General features: G+C 49.3%; 1 protein-coding gene across 1 annotated transcript; it reads right to left on the bottom strand.

Annotated features, from left to right (window-relative positions):
* Window positions 1–3084: 3084 nt before the first annotated feature.
* LOC310888019 (dynactin subunit 2-like) lies at window positions 3085–7996 on the bottom strand (the record flags this gene model as incomplete). The annotated part of the gene is made up of 11 exons (XM_083814347.1): window positions 3085–3413; window positions 3500–3591; window positions 3696–3798; window positions 3913–3984; window positions 4159–4236; window positions 4536–4574; window positions 4653–4718; window positions 4803–4950; window positions 5064–5224; window positions 5307–5405; window positions 7919–7996. 11 exons carry the CDS (start codon window positions 7994–7996, stop codon window positions 3327–3329), a joined length of 1023 nt encoding a protein of 340 aa, XP_083670473.1. The 3' UTR covers window positions 3085–3326.
* Window positions 7997–21557: the final 13561 nt, after the last annotated feature.

Here is a 21557-nt window from a genome sequence, read left to right as displayed (position 1 = left end):
CACTGTCTTGCAGGGGATAACATAGCTCTGAACTTGTCACCTGGCTGCTGTCTGAAACTTCTGTCGAAGTAGGGGAGAAAAGTCGTCTTCTGACAGGCTTCCGCTCCCTCACAGACCCGCCATGCTCGTCCACGTCTCCAGAGACGTGAACGTATTCTCCCCGAGCATGAGGAAGCTCTGCTTCGGGGCGCTCATTAGGACCCTCAACAGGATGGTGGCCCTGTTGAGCTACAAGTCTTTGAAGTTTTGGTGATTCTTGTCCCAGGGACTGCGGGACGAAGGACACATGCTCTGCTCCTGACTCTCCGTTCCCACCTACAGAGCCCTCATCTGAAACAGTGCAGCACCCAGGACCGTCGCGTGTGGCATCAGATGCCGAGCTGCTTGTGTAGAATCCCAGGATTTTGGCTGCCTTCTCAGAAGCATCAGAGCTGTCTTCATGGCTGCAGAGGTCATGGGACTGCTCTGCATAGGCCTGTGCTGTGGGAGGTGTCATTGCCTGGGGTAGTTCTGAGACGATAGGGCTGGATTTTTTTCTTTTCTCTTGCTCAAGTTGCTGAGAGAGCAGCTCCCATTGTTGACATTGGTGCTGATACTGCTGCTCTGATTCTCTCAGCTGCACTCGAGAGGCTTGCAGCTCTTCCTCACGTGTCCTTCTGAGCTCTGCCCAAGCCCTCTGCCAATGCTTAACTTCCTCTTCTTTTTTCTGCAGCATTAGCTTTGTTTCCTCGTGGTCCTGCTGCTGTTGTTGCGTCCTTTCTGCCGGTTGACTCATGGCTTTCAATTTGCAATCGAGATCCTTCAGGAGCGTTTGAAGACGTTTGGCTGCTCCAACGGCAGCATTTCGCTGCTCTGTCGCTTGCACGAGTTTCTGCTTCAGAGCAGCGTTTTCGGATCGAATCTCCTCTATCCTCTCCTTCTGCCTGCGGAGCTGAGAAGTTTCCTGCACGCGTCTGGCTTTTTCATTTCTCATCTCTGTCAGACACACTTTCAGCTCCTCGTACCTGTTCTTCAGCCTTGAACGTTCCTGATCCAGTTTCTTTTGCAGCTGAAGTTTTTTCCCAGCCTCGGTTTCCAATTGCCCTCTCTGCTGCTGGTCGACCTGCTCCGTCTTTGCAGCAGTCTTTCCAGACTTTGCAGCAAGCTCTTTCAGCTTCCTGGTTTTTTCTGTCAGATTCTTGGTAAGGAGGCCCAGCATACCAAGCTCCTGCTTGAGCCTCCCCGCCTTCTCCCTCGCTTCCACCAGGGAGCTCTCGTTCTTCAGGAAGCAGGTCTCCTCTTGAAGGACCATCCATTGCCTGGCCAGGTCCTTCAGGGCATTCTGCAGCTGCGCTTTCTGCTGCTCCAGGAACGGGCTGTCTCCGCTGCCAGGTGGACAGGCCTCTTGCTGCTCTGGGACCTGAACCCCAATGTCTCTGACAGATTTCCTGCTGCTCTGCCCTTCACCCCGCAGGTGAGCGTCTTCTGAGCTCGAGCAGGTTGTCCGCTGCCCTTCTCCACCACCAGCACCAGATGCACCGGAGCTCTTCGAAGAGCCGGGCCTGGTGGCTCCTGTGCCCAGGAGACTCTGCAGGCGGTGCTGGGCCGCGGCCCTGTCCCCGTTGTGGGAGGCAGGCGCCCCCCCCTCAGCCTTCTCCGGGATGTACTGAGAGGGGAGTTTCCTCCGCAGCTGCAGCTTCTCCTGGAGGTCCAGGATTTGGGCGGCCTGCTTGCTATCTGCCCGCCAGCAGAGCTGCCTGTTGACGTCCTGCTGCTTGCCGCGGGCCTCGCTGCCGCCGCTCCGGCCACGGTTCACGGGCACCTTGAACAGCTGCCGCTGCAGGTCCCGCACCTGGCGGACGGCCTCGTCCCACTGCTGCTGGAGCAGCTGCTGAGCCTGGCACCACTTGGTGTTCCCCTCACACAGCAGCTGACGGATCTCCGCTGCCTGCTGCTTCTGGATCTGCTCCCACAGCCGCTGCAGCTCCCGCGCCCGCTCCTGCTCGCATTTGGAGCGTAGCTGCTTGGCCAGGAGCTGCCGCTGCTCCTCTGCCCTCTTCTTCATCTCACGGGCTTCATCAGCAAAGCGGCGCTGCAGCTCCTGGGAGCGGAGACGCTTGGCCTCCAGCTGGGCCCGCACTGCCTCCAGCTGGGCCCGCAGCGCCTCCAGCTGGGCCCGCAGCGCCTCCAGCTCCTGCCTGTGCTCCTCCTGCTGCACAGGCCTGCTGGGGGGTCGCGCTGGGCCCCGACGGGGCAAGGGGCGACCACGCGCCACAGGCCCCTGGCCCACGCCACCCCGGATCATGGCTTAAGGAATGCGAAATCGACGGTTTCACCAAACGCTGCCAGCAATAGCCACCAGCGATCGCACGGCCTGGGCCTCTGAGGGACAGCAGCCTCTGAGCCCTCAGCAGACACCGGCTCCCAGCACCGCGCAGCAGCAGAGGTCGCCTCTGCCACTGGCCCGGCCTGGGCGAGCGCGGCCTTATATAGTGTCCGGGTGATGACGTCATAAAGGAGGGATGACGTCATAAAGGAGGGATGACGCCATATGACCTTATATGGTATGTCCCCGCCCGGACACACCCCGACAGCCTCAGCTCAAGGGGCGCAGAGGAGGGAGGTGAAGGGTTGTTAACCCATGCAGGCACTATACAGCCGTTAGCATTTGCTAGCTGGCAAGTCCACAGCTTCTTGGATCCCCATGGATCGCATCCATGGGGACCTGATGACATCCATCTGGCCAATTTATGCCTAAAAAAATGCATTTCCAGCGCCCATCCTCTCACCTTACTCTGTTTAACAGGACGAAAGCAGCCGTCCAAAGCTGTATTATTTTCTCCCCTTTCTCAAAAGCATCCTCTCCTGTGTTGCCCCACACGACGATGTCTTCAACGTACTGCAGGTGTTGAGGAGAAATATTTCTTCACTGGTAGGACAAGGGCTAATGGTTTTAAACTAAAAAAAAGCGTAAGAAAAGTGTAGCTGGAGCTACGCAGGGGGTGCTTGGAGGGCTTGCATGCGCAGTAGAAGCTGCATTTCAAACAGCCCAGCTGGGCCCTGCTCGTGTCCCGCAGCCCGAAGGAGAGGCCAGCACGGACGCGCTTTGAACCAGGACATTTATTGGGGTAAATCCAGGTTGGGCGAGCAGTGACCCACCCCTGGGTGCTAATGGGGGGCTGGGAAGGGCCCCTCCACAGCCCCGTTCTGCGCAGGGGAGCACGGCCAGCTATACACAAACAGGGACTGCTACTTGCAGGCAGAGGGAGTGATTCCCAGGGGATCACAATGTCGGGGGGGGGGGGGGGGGGGAATGCAGATGCTCAGGGAGGTGCTCCAGGGTGCTCTCACTTTTGCAGCCGCTTGATACGGGCTTCTATGTCAGCAAAGTTGTCCTCTACAATGGCCAGGTTTTCCTTCATCGTCTTCTGGACCTGCAGGGGGGTCAGTGGGGAAGGGATTGAGCAGGGCGGACAGGATGGGGACCCCTCCCACCCCAGCACATGCTGCTGAGACTCACCTCTGCCAGCAGCACGGTGTTGTCCTTGAGAGCACCAGCTATCTCCTGCTGCGTGGTGTCCAGGTGCACAAGGACCTGCCCAAACTGTGTGGCTGGGAAGGAGGTGAAAACTCAGCACTGGAGGGCCCCCAGACCCCAGTATCTCCCTTGTCACGCCACGCCACTGTCCCCAGCATCCCCATTCCTTGCCCCTCACCTTGCTCGTGCAGGTCCCTGAGGGTCAGCAGTCGCTGCACTACATCGGGCAGGCTGCTGGCCACGGGGTCCCAGCGCTGCATCATCTCATAGACCTGGTGGATCTGGGGCAAGGGGCGGAAAGCAAGAAAGGAGGGCGTAAGCACAGTCTGCAGGGCGATTCCACATAAGCCCCCCATGCTGTGATTGCTTTGGGGGGCCCTCCCTGCTGCTCTTACCTTGCTCTGGGTGTCAGCATCTTGCACAACGGCCTTGTGCTTGGCGATTTCGTTCACCTTCGCCAGGACGCTCTGCGGAGGGGGGGAAGCAGATGTGACACCCCAAATCCAGCAGGGTCCACCCCAATTTCATAGCCTCTGCGGGTGCCCTCCCATGGCCCCATGCCATCCTCTGGTGGGGCCAGCGGGCCCAGTGCTGGCTGGGGGCTGCGGGACTCATCCCCACCCCCCTCCGTCTCCCCTCACCTGCAGCCGGGCCTCCACTTGGTCCAGCACAGCCACGTCCAGGGTGTTCACTTTGGCTTGGAGGATCTGCACGGTCTCCTGGGGAAGGAGAACAGGTTGTGTAGGGGGTGCCTGGGCATGAGGGAACGGCTTAAAGCTGCACCAGGGGAAGTTCAGGCTGGGTATTAGGACAGAAAATCTTCACTGAGAGGGTGGTCGAGCAGCAGAGCAGGCTCCCCAAGCAGGGGGTCATGGCCTCAAGCCTGCTGGTGTTCGAGAAGCATTTGGACAATGCTCTCAGATTTATGGTTTAATTCTTAGTGTGGAGCCAGGAGTTCAACCCAAGGGTCTTCATGGGTCCCTTCCAACTCAGGCTATTCTAGGATTCTAGGACTCACCACGAGGCTGGTCCCCTTCAGCCCGACCAACAGCGGGTTCTGTGGGGAGGAAAATCACATCAGTGGGGCAGGATGGAGGGCAGGGGAGTGGCAGGGCTGGAGCTCCTGGCTCCTTACCTGGCTGTCAGGCTCGTACTGCACCATCGCCTCCAGCTGTGCCAGCCGCTTCTCCAGCTCCGCAATCTGGAAACGAGGGAAACGAGGGCTGAGAGGGCAGGACAGCCCATTTTGGGGTCAAACGCTGTGACTCCCCCTCCGCACGCTCACCTTGGCAGCCTGGGAGAACTGGTCCTGCTCTGGCCTCCAGTACAGCTCAAAAGTGAGCGTGTCCCCGGTGGGGGCTGGCGCCTTGGCGGGGCTCTTCCCTGCCGCTGCCTTCTTGCACTTCGCCACCTCCAGCTGCTGCAACAGGCGCCTGGGCGAGGGGAAAAGGTGGGCACGCTGCCCTGGTACCGCCTCGCGGGGATGCTGCCATCCTCCCCCTGCTGTCCCCCGCTTCCCAAGCTGCGGCCACGAGCCCACACTCACTTGGCCAGCGCGCCTTCGGGGTCTGCGAAGTCGATGGCTGCGGCAGGGCCCAGCAGCTTCTCCAGGTGGCTGGAGACCAGCTGCTGCTTCAGGCCCTCCACCTGCCTGGCCAAGGCCATGGGCGTCAGCTCCTCCTCGGCCGCCGACTCCTTCACCGCGCTCTGTGCAGGGGGGGACAGGCAGCAGTGTCAGCCCCCGGGGACGATCTGCCCGCAGGTGCCAAACGGCAGGGGTGGTGCTCACCTGGATCTGCTCCACCTCCCGGACCAGCTCCTGCACCTCGTGCTGCAGCCGCTGGTACCGCTGCTGAGGAGTCTCTTTGGCACCAACGCCCTCACCGTGCTGCAGAGAGATGAAAGGGGAGGGGAGAGGGAAAGGAGAGGGGTGTCACGGAGGCTCGGGGCCTGCCCACGGCACCAGGGATCTGGCAGTGCTGGGACACCGGGACCCAACTCCCCTCGGCGGTACCCGTGCCTGTGCAAGGAAAGGAATCGACCAGAAAAACCAAGTAGCTGAGTCCCTCTGTTAGTAATAGAAGATGAAATAATACAATATTGCTTAATATGTTACATTTGCGATGTACTGTTCCGGGGCTGCGCTTGGAAGATACAAAATAACTGTGCAAGGGTAGCATGAGAGAATGCACCGATTCATGATGAGGAGTAAGGAGGATTAAAAGAATGCTCCATTTGCAAGACATCTAGATAACTGGGGCTTCTTGGACCCTGGGAACTGGATCAAACCAACCTTGCGGTTTGGACTGAGACCGAGGGCTCAGAGAGCGTGCGTGAGAAGGAAAGGTTAAAAAGTTCAACTCTGATGAAGACATCTTACCTCATCCCGACGACCACCCGGACGACCACCAGAGAGTAGTAGGCAAGCGCAGAAGGACTGATAAGATGATTAGCATACGAAGCGAGGCTAGGCGGAGCTAGGAAATGAATATGCATAGATGAGTTGTGAAACCTAATGCATATGTAATATCTTAGGAGATAAAAGAGAACTAAGAGAACAAATCAGACGAAGTTAGATTTGGGCAGGCATGCCCCTAACTTCCGGCGCCTAATAAAGCACCTTCATATAATCACTTTGTGGATTATGTGTCTTCATGAACGCTAACATTTTGGCGACCCAGATGGGACCTCGTGGGCACTGCTGAGGTGGCTCACGAACTGATCACGCTCCAGCCGGCACCGAGGAGTTTCTCGGGGAGCCATCGGCCGCGACCGACCCCCGCTGCTCACAACGTACCAATTGTGAGAAACACTCCGTAGCCAATAACTTAGGCTCAGGCGAGGATCTCAGTGAAGTAGTAATTTATTCGCGATTGCAATGGCGGGCGCCCCACAAGCAGGAGAGCGCACCTACTAGTTCCAAAACACAGTTTATATACTTTTTGATGACAGGGCCCTCCCGTTTCCCCACTGGAGTGGGTAATCCAGGTTCACAATCTATCTGATGCTTCACAGACAATGCCTGGCCTTCAGTTGCCGGCCTGTTTTGGAGATGGTAATGTTTTCTCCCCTTATCTGGCTTGACTTAACACAGTGATTTTCACCTGATTGCTCTAAGGAGGCTGGTTGTCTGCATTTTACGAGGTCACCTGCTGAGCTTTCTTATCGCTGTAAGCATATCTCAATACCACATTCCTTCCTTCTAAACAACGTAACACTGCAAAAACAACATTTCTATTCCCACAATTCCCCCCTTTTCTCTTTTTATAATTTGTTGATTTTTGCAAAATTTTTCTCTAAGGTGTAAGTTGGTAGATATCTTCCTCTTCTTCACTTTCTTTGCTTTCCATTTCCTCTAATATCATCATCTTATCTGAGTAGGGTGGTGGATCCATGGTCATTTGTTTCAAAAGTGCAGTTTCAATTAACCGCTGGACAAGTCCCCTTACACAGGGGATAATGCAACAACCAATGGCTGTCAAAACTCCTGCTACTACAATCAAGGATGTAAATATGGACACTACCATCCCTTTCCATTTACCAAACCAAGATTCCAACCATCCTGTGATGGAAGTGTCTGCTCCTGAGTTTTCTGCCAATTCATTGGCAAGGGTGGTAAGCCCTTGCAATGCTCTAGTTACTGTGCCATCCGGGGCAGTATTGTTAGGGATAAAAGTACAACAACGGTTGCCCAGCATTACGCACACACCACCTTTCTCCGCAAGAATCATATCTAATGCTATTCTGTTTTCCCAAGCCATTTTGCTGGTGGCATCTAGTTGTTCAGCGATTCCTCTTATCGCATCTCTTGTATAGTTTATGAATCTCTGCTGATTATAATAGATATAATTAATCCAATCCGCATTTTTATTAATTGTTACCCACCAGAACAGTGACTCAAACCCTGCAGCAATTTGATTCCTGGCTCTATGTTCATCAGGAACTCCTCTAGGCACCCCTATAGAATCTATGTATACTCTATCATCAAATGATATTCCTAAGCCTCTTTTACTTCTTCTGGGTATTTGTGATGTTCCTCTTTCAAATGCCAGGGTGAAGGGTATAGCTAATTGAACAAGTGCACAAGTGCCTCCCCAGTTAGATGGTAGGGTGGACCGTAAGATCTTCCCTCCACAGTACCACCAGAGATCTGCCCTGGGGATCTCGAGTCTTGAATAGTTTCCCATCAAGTCCTCGGTAGCATTCAAGGTCCTCGTGCACAAGGCAAATTCTCCCAGATGCCGGGTAGCACTCACACCCTGCCGTGAGAGGCAAGCTGTATGGTTACCTATAGCTGTGGAGAATACAGGGGGAGCCCTGATATTGCTATCATGCAAGGAAGGGAATAGCAAAGAGAGAGACTTACAGGCCTCATTTCCCCAGGCAGTCTTTTCTTGGTACAATGCAATCATACATCGCATTCCCTGGGAATCCTTGGTCCACCTCAATGGGCAGGGCACGATCTGGGCAATCGGTCATCCCGAGGCACAAGCATAGCAATTGCTATGGTTGAGACTCTGGACAGTATATTTGACCCATTCTATCCAGGCATTCACATCCCCATACCCTGTTTCATTCAAACGTTTGAACTGCCGCATTTCAAAGAGGGCCTCCTGTTTTCTCTCCTGTTTTCTCCTTGAGTTTCTCCCTTTCTCAGATGGCAATAGAGGATTGTTTCCATACAGCTATTCTCAGTCTGGCTGTTGGGCCTCTCCCAGTTATTTGTTCTCTCTGCTCAGTTGTCATTGGGCATTTAAATCTCCACAAGCTAACACCTCACAAGCATCAAACATGACAGATTGTGGTACATAACCCTCTGTCACATTCACCCATATTTCTACGGGGTATCCCATCTTACTATTATCTGATCATGCCTTTTCCAAGTTGCCAATTGACCAAGGCTTTCTCTGAGGCCTACAATCACTAAAAACAAAATTAATAATTGATTTTTCCCTGTCATTATTTTTAAACCTTAGGTTTCTAAATAATTACCAATACAAAGAATAAGATATACACTACTACTATAACAACCCCCCCTTGGGAACACTTCAATTCACTATAGGTCTGTCCTTTCTGTCAATCACAAGTCACACTCATTAGTTACCTCTGAAAATAAAAGGTTAGTTTACAATTGCAAGCTCTTATCCCGCTCAGAGTCCGCTATGAGATTTTTCTCTTCGATTTCAGCTTCCAACAAGTCTTCTGTAGGAACAGCTTCCCAGGTACTAGGGTCGACGGATGCCTTCACTCGAGTATAGTGAGTCCAACCTTTTTCTGCAGTTCCTATGGCTGTTTCAGTGGTTAGTAGTACTTGGAAGTGTCCTTCCCATTCAGGCCAGAGTTGATCCTTTCCAGGTCTGAATCAGGACCCAATTTCCCATGGGTCCTGAGAGATGACAAAGAAGAGGACAACCCCAGAATACAGTTCTTAAGAAAACTTTCTTGTTTCGAATTGTGGTATCTCATCCCTTCTGCCCAGATAGGGTAATCTGAACAGCATCTCATACGGTGAAATTCCTATATCATTTCTTGGTGCTGTTTGAACCTGTAGGAGTGCTAAAGGTAAGCATTTTACCCAAGGAAATTGGGTTTCTAACACTAACTTAGTTAATTGCTTCTTTAATGTCTGGTTCATTCGCTTTACCTTCCCAGAAGAGGAGGGGTGCCAGGGGGTGTGAAAATCCCACTCTCTAAGGCCTGCATTAACCCTTGCAGTACTGGTGAAGTGAAATTAGTTCCTTGATCTGAATCAATGTTTTCAGCTATCCCATATCTAGGGACTATTTGCTCCAGTGATACCTTAGCCACCATGTTTGCAGTGGCAGATACCGAGGGGAAAGCTTACACACATCCAGTCACGTGGTCAATTAGGACAAACAAGTACTTAAATCTCCCTGCTGTAGGTAACTCAGTAAAGTCTACCTGTCTACTTTGGAAAGGTCGAATCCCTGGCTCCCGTCCCCCTCTAGGTGAGTTACAAATGACCTTTTTATTTGCCTTTTGACATATGGTACATCCTCTGCATATTTGCTTCACTAAAGTGTATATTCCTACACAGACATACTTTCTTAGCACAACATCACACATTGCTTGCATCTCCCAATGACTCTTTTGATGTAAAACATCATATTTGCCTCATTGGTGCTTTATTCAGCATTTCTCTCCCATCAGGGAGTATCCATTTTCCCTCAGACTTCGTGGCTCCTGATTCCTTAAAGAAATCTCTCTTAAAACGTTTTAGTTCCTTCTTATTTTTCAACAATTCCCTGAATCCTCTCTGGATTTATTCTCCGTTTTCCCTCAGACATTAGATGCTTTAAATACCTGACTTCTCTTTCTACGTATAGTAATTTATTTTTCAATACTCCCAAGCCCTGCTTTCCCAGAAAGTTGAATAGCTTGTTAGCAGCTCCCTTCACAACTGTTTTCTCCTGTCCTGACAATAAACGATCATCCACATTTTGTAACAGTAATTCCTCCTTGGGAGGTTGGAATTGCTCCAAAATCTGTTCTAGAACTTTGCCCGAATAAATCGGTGGCCCTGTAAGCCCCTGAGGTAAAACTGTCCATATGTATTGTTGCTTCCGCCCCCACTTCAGAGTCTTTCCAGTCAGAGGTGAAGATATCTTTGCTCTCAGGGCCTGAGAGCACTCCATTAATAACACTGTTATTCCAGTCTAACAATTTACTATTTGAATGCCCAGTTTCATCACCAAATCCCTTCCCAACGAGTTAGTCCCTGCCTTGGGTGCATACAATAATTGCCCAGTGATCATTTTATCCCCTAGTCTCAGCTTGGTACCCCCCAAAGGTGGCACTGTTATCCCAGCCCCTTCTACCCCCATCACTTTTTAGGGTTTCATTAGTTAATTTAATCCCTGATACTTTACAGACCAGTAATGACCTAGCTGCCCCAGTGTATTGGGTTTGATGGCAAGGTTTGGGGGGGGCTGCAGTGGCAGCCCCCCACGTGGAGAATCCAGAAACCTCCCCGTAGCAGATAAGGGACAATTTCATCCGGCCCCAGAGGGGCCCACCGCTGCCCAGAGCCAAGCCATGAGCAACACAGTCCATGCCTCTGTGAGAGCACATCCACGAAAACGAACAAACGAACAAACAAAAACCTGCTGCTCAACAGCAGCTGGGAGAGCGAGGAGTGAGAAACCTCCCCGCAGACACCAAAGTCAGCACAGAAGGAGGGGGTGGAGGTGCTCCAGGCGCCGGAGCCGAAGCCCCCTGTGGCCTGTGGAGAGGCCCCTGGTGGAGCAGGCTGCCCCCCCCGTTCCCCCCCCCCCCCTCTTCTCAATACTTGGGAAACTGACCAAACACCACAGCAAATATACCAAAACTTCTAGACTGTTACTTAGATAATGCCTACATCCTCTTTCCCTGCTCATTCAACTTTCCCAACTCATTCAAAGAACAGCTCTGTCAAACATTACATACCACACCTTTAACACCTTCAATAACCCTTTTTAACACTTCTTCTTATCTTTCTTCAGCCTGTACTTTCACCAAAGTCTCAGTCATTGGCCAACTTAATTCCATACCTTTCTCCCTCATCCCATTTTCCTTCTCTCCTCCTTCTTCCACTCCGGATATTCCTACCTGAAGTGGCCAGCCTGCCCACACTTAAAACATCCCATCAAAGCCTGTCCCTGCTAAGATTCAGGCCGCAACACGGGTAGCTTTCCTTGCCTGCCATTCCTTCATCTCTCTTCCTCTCCTTTCCATCCTGGCCCTGACTGACTCCCCCTGAAGATTTTCTTCCTCTTTCTCCAACCCTCTGCCTGACTACCTGCTACACTGTCAATACCATTAGTTTCACTCTCTGCTTTTCCTTCTCATCTCCCCTCCTGACACATACCTTCAGGGCCTCCCGCAGGAGGGCCCCCCAGTGACTGTTCACTACATCCCCCCCACCTTCTGGAGCATTTTCTGTGCATCTTGCCAGGCTTCAATCACAAAATGAACTTTCAAGAGCCCTTGGGATACCGGGTCCTCAGGATTCATCCCCAAGTACTTTCTCATTCTGACCCCAAGTCTCTCATATGATTTCTGTGTTGCACACTATTATTCTTCCAGCCAGGATCAGCAAGTGGTTATTTCTGCCCTGCCAGTATTACCCCTGGTCCTGGAGGATGAGTCCTTTCCCATTTTTGTATAGCAGCTCTCCTCCTGATCGTTCCCATTCCCATTTCTTTCCCTGTAAACAACATATTTATATACATAATTTCCCCTCCCCAAGAGTATAAGTTAGGTCCTAGGAAACTCCTAACCTCTCTGCTGGTAAGGAGGGGGGGAAGTTCACTTAAGAGGATACACAGTTAGTGTTAGTGCTGTTAGTATCAGGGAAGGCAAAATTCTCAGTACCTCTTCTACCTTGTTTTAATTCTTGCCAGAGCCTAGAGTACGCTCTTCTCTAGGGACAGTGTTAATTGCAGTCCCTGTCTCCTTTCCTGGAGCGACTGCTGCTGCCACCGGTGCAATATTAGGATTATAGGGAGCATAACTTGGCTCCTCCTCCAAAAAAAAAGGAATCTTATTGGTTACACATAAATTTCAAGCCTGAATTTTCATCAGGCCCGTATTTTGGCCAAAATACTGCTGTTTCCTTAATTGGTTCTTTTGTCCAGACTAATACACAATATTTAACCATATTTATTTATTTATTTATTTATTACCATCTCCTCCAATTTTGAGATTATTTTTCCAATTTCTTACAATTCTTCAGGAAGAACTTTCGGTAGGCACTCCCCCAGGGATATCTCCCTGTCCCCTGGAACTCGTATTTCCCATTTTTCCTATTCAGGAAATTGGGGGTGTACTGCCAAGCACTTCCCCGTGCAAGGGCTACCGCACACCTATGAGTTTACCAGATTCCCTGGTGTACTTCCGAGCACTTCCCCGTGCAAGGATTACTGTACACCAAATTTCCCTGGTGTACTGCCAAGCACTTCCCCGTGCGAGGCTTACCGCACACCAAATTTCCCTGGTGTATTGCCAAGCACTTCCCTGTGCAAGGGCTTACCATACACCACATTTCCCGAGACTCTTCCTTTCTCTCCCTTATCTCACGCTTCGTCCGTCTCCGGCCGCGCCCCTCGCGGAGCTGCGGAACCGCGGATCAGGACTCCACACTCGCTCCGTACAAAAGTACGTCTCAATCACACGGCACACAGAGTCTCACCCGACCCCCGAGGCAATACTTAATATTTCTTACCTTGGTCTGTGCACAGAGTTACCGGATCAATTCTTAAAACCCGGAGTGCCTACCTTCTTCCTTTCCCCACTCCTTCACGGATCCTGCCTCTTTAATCAGTCTCGGGCCCTCTGGCAGCTCTCCGCAGAACCGCCACCGTCGATGCACAGGACCGCTGAAATCAGCGGGGCATGCCTTCCTGCTGCTGCGGCGGTGGGGCTCCCCGGTAGGTGACTGGATCCCAGACGAGCCCCCAAATTGTGAGAAACGCTCCGTAGTCAGTAACTTAGGCTCAGGCGAGGATCTCAGTGAAGTAGTAATTTATTCGCGATTGCAATGGCGGGCGCCCCACAAGCAGGAGAGCGCACCTACTAGTTCCAAAACACAGTTTATATACTTTTTGATGACAGGACCCTCCCCTGTTTCCCCACTGGAGTGGGTAATCCAGGTTCACAATCTATCTGATGCTTCACAGACAATGCCTGGCCTTCAGTTGCCGGCCTGTTTTGGAGATGGTAATGTTTTCTCCCCTTATCTGGCTTGACTTAACACAGTGATTTTCACCTGATTGCTCTAAGGAGGCTGGTTGTCTGCATTTTACGAGGTCACCTGCTGAGCTTTCTTATCGCTGTAAGCACATCTCAATACCACATTCCTTCCTTCTAAACAACGTAACACTGCAAAAACAACATTTCTATTCCCACAAAGATTAGGAAAAGATAGTAAAAACCTGCAATGAAAAGTTTTGCATGGAAATTGAAACAAGGGACAGTAATTAATATAAATAAATAAAAGGGAATGGGAAATCAAGGAAATGGGTAATATCCAAAACAAAGACATTTTAAAGAAAGCCTCCTTGGGTGTACATTGGCACACTGCAAGGATATTGTCGGAACGGGGAGTGGGGGGGGTGCGGAAAGCAAGAGGACTTCCACTAAGTATTGCAATCAATTGTGGCCACTATATAAACTAAATGGCCACTTTATGGATCAAACTAAATGGCCACTTTATGGATCAATCGACTGTAACAGTGTCTTGCAATTAATGTTGTTCTTGAGGAGAGAAGGAAAATAGGATGAAATGTTGTATACTGATATGTTGTTTCAGCATCTTGGAGGGAAAAGGTATGGAATTAAGTTGGCCCCTGACTGAGCCTTTGGTGTTGGCATTAGAAAAGTACAGGCTAGAGGAAGATAAAGGAAGTGTTAAAAGGGTTGTTGAAGGTGTTAAAGGTTGTGTGGCATGTAGTATCTAACAGAGCTGTTTGAAGTTGAATGAGCAGGGGAAGAGGATGTAGGAACGTTAATAGTTCCGCCTCAACCCGAGGCTGAGATCTCAAAATCACGGGTGTGAGCCCTCTGGGGCAGAGGGACCATGATGGGTCCCAGAGAGTTGTCATGGAAACAGAAAAGCAGCTAACTCTTAAAACAACCTGAGTTCGTGTGTGAGCTCAGATTGCCAATGGGACCGCTCAGGGAACTTTCAACCATTGCATTCCCCTGACCGACACCCCCCCCCCCCCCCCCCCGCCCCGAGACCCTTACCACCCTGGAAATTATGTAAATACCAAAATCTGGTTAAATTGGGAATTGAGAATCTGTTCCAAGAAGGTCCAAAAGAAAACCAAAAGAAAAAAAAAAAGAAAAAGAAGAATTTTTGAATTTCTGGACCAACTTTGAAATGCAATGGGGAAAAAAAAAAAAAAAAGACAGAAAATTTGGTCCTGGCTTCAGAAAACAAACAGAGGCAATTGGCTAGCCTCTTTCTAGGGCAATCAGCCCCTGATATCAGAAAGAATTTGTCTTAGGCTGCAGGATAAACTTACAACAGTCAGAAATGATGGGGACCTGGGGCATCTACCCTAGCAGGTCCACTAGTTGAAATAAAGCTAGGAAACGAAGAGAGAGGCTTGAATTTTTTTGTTGTTGTTGGTTACAGGAGCTTCTTTCTCTGTGTTAATTAGTCTGTAAATGTAATAGGAGCAACATATTCAGTGTTAAATAGTTTAAAAGCACGATTAGGAACTAAGACAACTACAATAATTGGAGCCACAGGGAAGGAGGAGGAACGGCCATTCTTACAACCCCTTGATTTGCGTTTTGGGGGTAAGGAACTAACCCATGAATTTTTGTATGTACCAGAATGCCCGATTCCACTCTTGGGACGGGATCTATTAGCTAAATTAGATGCAACAATAACCTTTGAGGATGGAGAATTAATAATGAAGGTACCTGAGTCCAAAGTAGGCCAAATCCTAATGACCAAAGATAAACCCTTTGTTAATATTCCAAGAGAAGTAGAAAATGCAGTTAGAGCAACAGTACGGGAAACAGACGTACCAGGGAAGTCGAAACTGGCACAACTGGTAAAGGTGGAATTAAAGGAAAGAGCCAAACCTGTTTGAATCAAACAATATCCACTTAAGATAGAAGCTAGGCAGGGGATAGTGAAAATTATTGACAAATTTCTCAACTATCAGATTTTGGAAGAATGTAAATCGGAATACAATACTCCAACTTTTCCAGTAAAGAAGCGGAATGGCAAATATAGATTGGTACAAGATCTTAGAGCAATAAATGAAATAACAAAGGACATTCAGCCGGTAGTGGCTAATCCTTACACATTGTTAACATCTGTGAGAGAGAAATATAAATGGTTTACTGTGATAGATTTAAAGGACGCCTTCTTTTGCATACCTCTTGATAAAGATAGTAGAAAATTATTTGCCTTCGAATGGGAAAATCCTCAGAGTGGACGAAAGACACAATTAACTTGGACAAGACTCCCACAAGGCTTCAAGAATAGCCCGACCCTCTTTGGAAGCCAGCTGGCCAAGGACCTGGAAATCTGGACAACGCAAGGACAAATACAGGTACCCAGAAGTCAGTATTTGTTGTTACAATATGTAGATGATAGTTTGATTGCCACAGAGAATGAGTCGCTCTGCACCCAAACAACCATCGAAATTTTAAATCAGTTAGGAACGGGTGGTTATAAGGTTTCAAAGGAAAAAAGCACAAATAGTTTGCTCAACTGTAACATATTTGGGGTGTGAGATTTCCCAGGGACAAAGAAGTCTGGGTGTCAATAGGATAAAAGCTATATGCACCATCCCGGAACCTCAAAATCTCCATGAGCTAAGGGCCTTCTTAGGAATGGCTGGCTGGTGCAGATTATGGATAATGGATTATGGACTCATAGCTAAGCCCCTTTATGAAGCTCAGAAGGCACAGGATTTTATTTGGGGAAAAATACAGAAAGAAGCTTTCAAGAAACTTAAAGACGCCCTAATGAAGTCACCAGCTTTGGGCCTACCAGATTTATCAAAAGATTTCCAGTTATTTGTACATGAAAGACAACGACTAGCACTAGGGGTACTAACCCAGCGACTGGGAAGCTGGAAAAGACCTGTGGGATACATTTCTAAGCAACTGGATGCTGTAAGTGCAGGATGGCCCTCATGTTTGCGGGCAGTAGCGGCAACAGTTCTCTTAATCCAGGAAGCAAGGAAACTTACCTTGGGAAAACGTATTGAAGTTTTTGTACCACATATGGTAACAACTGTTTTAGAACAAAAGGGGGGCCACTGGTTATCACCCAGCCGAATGATGAAATATCAGGCAATACTAACTGAACAAGATGACGTAACCTTGAAAACAACTAACCTGTTAAATCCAGCAGTATTTCTAGGAACTGTTCCAGAAGAAGGACCGTTGGAACACAAATGTGTGGAAATAATCGAGCATACCCATGCCAGCCGCGAGGATTTGAAGGGTGTACCCCTTGAAAGGTATGACTGGGAACTTTTTACTGATGGTAGTAGTTTTGTGGAGAATGGAACACGATATGCAGGGTATGCAGTAACAACCCTGAAGACAGTAATCGAAGCAAAACCTTTACCACCTGAAACATCAGCACAGCGAGCGGAACTGATAGCCCTAACTCGAGCACTGGAACTGAGTAAAGGAAAGATGGTAAATATTTGGACAGATTCAAAGTACGCTTTTGGAGTAGACCATGTTCATGGAGCATTATGGAAAGAAAGAGGGCTGTTGTCCTCACAAGGGGCCAATATAAGATATCAAGAGGAGGTGTTAAATTTGATAAACGCGGTACAAAAACCAAAACAAGTGGCTATTATGCACTGTAAAGCCCATCAAGGAGGAACCTCGAAAATATCAGAAGGGAATCGGCTGGCAGATCGAGCAGCTCGACAAATTGCTCGGGAGGTGTGGAATGTAATGGCTTTGGTACCACTCAAGGTAGGCCCCACTCGTCTTAATCTTCCCAAGGAACCAAGATATTCGCCAGAGGATGAGAAATTAGCAAATCTCCTAAAGGCCCGAAAGAACTCTGATGGATGGTATGTAACCGCTACGGGCCAGGTAGTAACACCCCTCTTGGTGATGCGAGAAATACTTCAGACAAGACATAATGACTGTCACTGGGGTGCAGAGGCAATGGTAACATTTTTAAAACGTAGCATTGTCTCGACACATATGTTAACAATGGCAACATCAGTAACGTCAAAGTGTGAGATTTGTCTGAAAAATAATCCAGTAGCAAGAAAACATGCTGAGATGGGAAGAGTTAGAGTAGGAATAGAACCAGGAGATTACTGGCAAGCTGATTTTTGTAGAGTTACCTAGGACCAGGGGATATAGGTATTTGTTAGTAGGGGTTGACACCTTTTCCGGATGGCCAGAAGCCCTTCCCTGTCGCACCAATCAAGCTAAAGAGACAGCAAAATGGTTACTGCGGGAAATCATTCTGAGATTTGGGGTACCATTAGGAATATCCTCGGATAGGGGACCCCACTTTGTTGCATCTGTGGTTAAAGACGTAAGCCGGCTCTTAGGAATTTCTTGGAATTTACATACTGCATGGAGACCCCAATCTAGTGGACAGGTAGAAAGGATGAACCAGACTCTAAAGGGACAGATCAGTAAAATCTGCCAGGAAGCCAAAGTACAAAGTACAAACAGCCAGTGATGGAACTTGGACTACACACCTGCCGATAGATGGGGAAGTAAAAGCAATAACTCTAGGACTCCCTCCCCACACTGTGTCCAATATGGAAAAAGTCTCCTTTTAAGGGAAAGTTGGAAACCCTACAAATTAGTAGGGCAAAAAGAAGTTTAGAAGAAGGGGCAGATGAAGATATATGGCATGAACCCTCGGGTGGAGTAAAATTCAGTTGGGCGTTAGAATCTCTATTTGCACAGGTAGCTACTTATCGAAATAGGGAAATGATTTATAAACTTACAGGACAAGTGAGTAGGCTCGCGAGAGCCACGAAAGAAGGCTTTAGAGACCTTAATATCCAACTACAAGCTACAACTAAAATGGTGCTACAAAATCGATTGGCATTAGATACACTGTTATTAAAGGAACATGGAGTATGCGGATTTCTAAAAGATCATCTTGATCATTGCTGCATCCACATTTCAAATGTGACTATTGATGTAGAACATGTCATAGAACAACTGGCTTGAGTGGAACAAGATGCAGAGCAGGAAGAGAAAGATATGACAACAAGCTGGTTGGATAACATTTTTAGTGGATGGAATATTAGTAATTGGGTTAAGTCCTTACTGGAGACGATAATTATATTGGTGATTGTAGGGGTACGAATTTAGTTAACATTTATAATGCTGAAAAGTCTGATCCTAAGGAAGACAACCTGGAATTGGACAGTGATGCAAACCATTGCTCGGCATATGGAACCACATCCGCAATACCCTCCACCGGCATATAACGACTTCGGATTTCAGAGAAAGAATCTGAGGAACCCAGGAGGCGAAATGGAATGAAAACCGAATAGACAAAATCGGTTCCAGATCAAGTGAACCCAACCAGAAGAGCGAATGTAACATAAAGCAGAAGTGGTGGACTTATGAAATGTTGTGACAATCCTAATCTTTGTAATTTTCTTGATGCGTAATGTTGTAATTTTCCTTGAATATGTTATTGGTGAGCACTGAGTGTAAAACATTTTAGTTAGTTAGTGAAAGCATTTGCTCTCCTCGAAAGGAGTGAAATACTTTCAAAGGGGGGAAATGTTAGTAATAGAAGATGAAATAATACAATATTGCTTAATATGTTACATTTGCGATGTACTGTTCCGGGGCTGCGCTTGGAAGATACAAAATATATGTGCAAGGGTAGCGTGAGAGAATGCACCGATTCATGAGGAGGAGTAAGGAGGATTAAAAGAATGCTCCATTTGCAAGACATCTAGATAACTGGGGCTTCTTGGACCCTGGGAACTGGATCAAACCAACCTTGCGGTTTGGACTGAGACCGAGGGCTCAGAGAGCATGCGTGAGAAGGAAAGGTTAAAAAGTTCAACTCTGATGAAGACATCTTACTTCATCCCGACGACCACCCGGACGACCACCAGAGAGTAGTAGGCAAGCGCAGAAGGACTGATAAGATAATTAGCATATGAAGCGAGGCTAGGCGGAGCTAGGAAATGAATATGCATAGATGAGTTGTGAAACCTAATGCATATCACAGAATCGTCTAGGTTGGAAGAGACCTCCAAGATCATCTAGTCCAACCTCAGCCCTAACACTAACAAGTCCTCCACTAAACCATCTCACTAAGGGCTACATCTAAATTCACAGATTCACAGATTCACAGATTTTTCACAGATCTAAACGTCTTTTAAAGACCTCCAGGGATGGTGACTCAACCACCTCCATTGGAATGGGCAGTCCATTCCAATGCCTAACAACCCTTTCAGTAAAGAAGTTCTTCCTAACATCCAACCTAAACCTCCCCTGGCGCAACTTTAGCCCATTGCCCCTCGTCCTGTCACTAGGCACGTGGGAGAATAGACCAACCCCCACCTCTCTACAGCCTCCTTTAAGGTACCTATAGAGAGCGATGAGGTCTCCCCTGAGCCTCCTCTTCTCCAGGCTAAACAACCCCAGCTCCCTCAGCCGCTCCTCGTAAGACTTGTTCTCCAGACCCCTCACCAGCTTCGTCGCCCTTCTCTGGACTCTCTCGAGCACCTCCGTGTCCTTCTTGTAACGAGGGGCCCAAAACTGAACACAGTACTCGAGGTGCGGCCTCACCAGAGCCGAGTACAGGGGGACAATCACCTCCTTAGACCTGCTGGCCACACTGCTTCTTATGCAAGCCAGGATGCTGTTGGCCTTCTTGGCCACCTGAGCACACTGCTGGCTCATATTCAGCTGCCTATCAACCAGTACTCCCTGGTCCCTCTCCGCCAGGCAGCTTTCCAACCACTCATCTCCCAGCCTGTAGCGCTGCTTGGGGTTGTTACGCCCCAGATGCAGGAGCCGGCACTTGGCCTTGTTGAACTTCATGCAGTTGACCTCAGCCCATCGGTCCAGCCTATCCAGATCCTCCTGCAGAGCCTTCCTTCCCTCGAGCAGATCGACACACGCACCTAACTTGGTGTCATCTGCAAACTTACTGAGGGTGCACTCGATCCCCTCATCCAGTCATCGATAAAGATATTAAAGAGGACCGGCCCCAGCACTGAGCCCTGGGGGACTCCACTAGTAACCGGCCTCCAACTGGATTTGTCTCCATTCACCACAACTCTTTGGGCCCGGCCATCCAGCCAGTTTTTAACCCAACAAAGCGTACGCCAGTCCAAGCCACGAGCAGCCAGTTTCTTGAGGAGAATGTTGTGGGAGACGGTGTCAAAAGCCTTACTGAAGTCAAGGTAGATCACATCCACAGCCTTCCCCTCATCCACCAAGCGCGTCACTTGGTCATAGAAGGAGATCAGGTTCGTCAGGCAGGACCTACCTTTCATAAACCCATGCTGACTGGGCCTGATTGCCTGGTTGCCCTGCAAGTGCCGCGTGATGACACTCAAGATAATCTGCTCCATGAGCTTCCCTGGCACTGAGGTCAAGCTAACAGGCCTATAGTTCCCCGGGTCTACCCTCCGGCCCTTCTTGTAGATGGGCGTCACGTTTGCTAGCCGCCAGTCGACTGGGACCTCCCCTGATAGCCAGGACTGCCGACAAATAATGGAAAGCGGCTTGGACAGCTCCTCCGCCAGTTCGCTCAGTACCCTCGGGTGGATCCCATCCGGCCCCATCGACTTGTGTACATCCAAGTGTTGTAGCAGGTCGCCAACCATTTCCTCATGGATAGCGAGGGCTACATCCTGCTCCCCATCCCCTTCCACCAGCTCATGGTACCAGGTATCCAGAGAACAACCGGTCTTGCCGCTAAAGACTGAGGCAAAGAAAGCATTGAGCACCTCAGCCTTTTCCTCATCTTTTGTAACTAAGTTTCCCCCCGCATCCAGTAAAGGATGGAGATTCTCCTTAGTCCTCCTTTTTGTGTTGATGTATTTGTAAAAACGTTTTTTGTTATCTTTAACGGCAGTAGCCAGATTGAGCTCCAGATGAGCTTTGGCCTTTCTAATTTTGTCCCTGCACAGCCTCGCAACATCCTTATAGTCCTCTTGAGTAGCCCGCCCTCTTTTCCAAAGATTATAAACCCTCCTTTTTCTCCTAAGCTCGAGCCAGAACTCTCTGCTCAGCCAGGCCGGTCTAGTTCCGTGTCGGCTCGTCTTTGGGCACGGGGGGACAGACCGCTCCTGAGCCATTAAGATTTCCTTCTTGAGGAGTGCCCAGCCTTCCTGGACTCCTTTGCCCTTCAGAGCCTCCTCCCAAGGGACTCTGCCAACCAGTGTCCTGAACAGCTCAAAGTCAGCCCTCCGGACGTCCAAGACAGCGGTTTTACTGGTCCCCTTCCTGACTTCGCCAAGAATAGAGAGCTGAACCATTTCGTGGTCACTCTGCCCAAGACAGCTCTCGACCACCACATCTCCCACCAGTCCGT

Source organism: Anser anser (assembly GCF_964211835.1).
Source record: "Anser anser genome assembly, chromosome: 30".
NCBI classification, from domain to species: Eukaryota; Metazoa; Chordata; class Aves; order Anseriformes; family Anatidae; genus Anser; species Anser anser.
The sequence above is the reverse complement of the archived record's forward strand: the minus strand, read 5'-3'. Positions and strand labels throughout refer to the sequence as shown.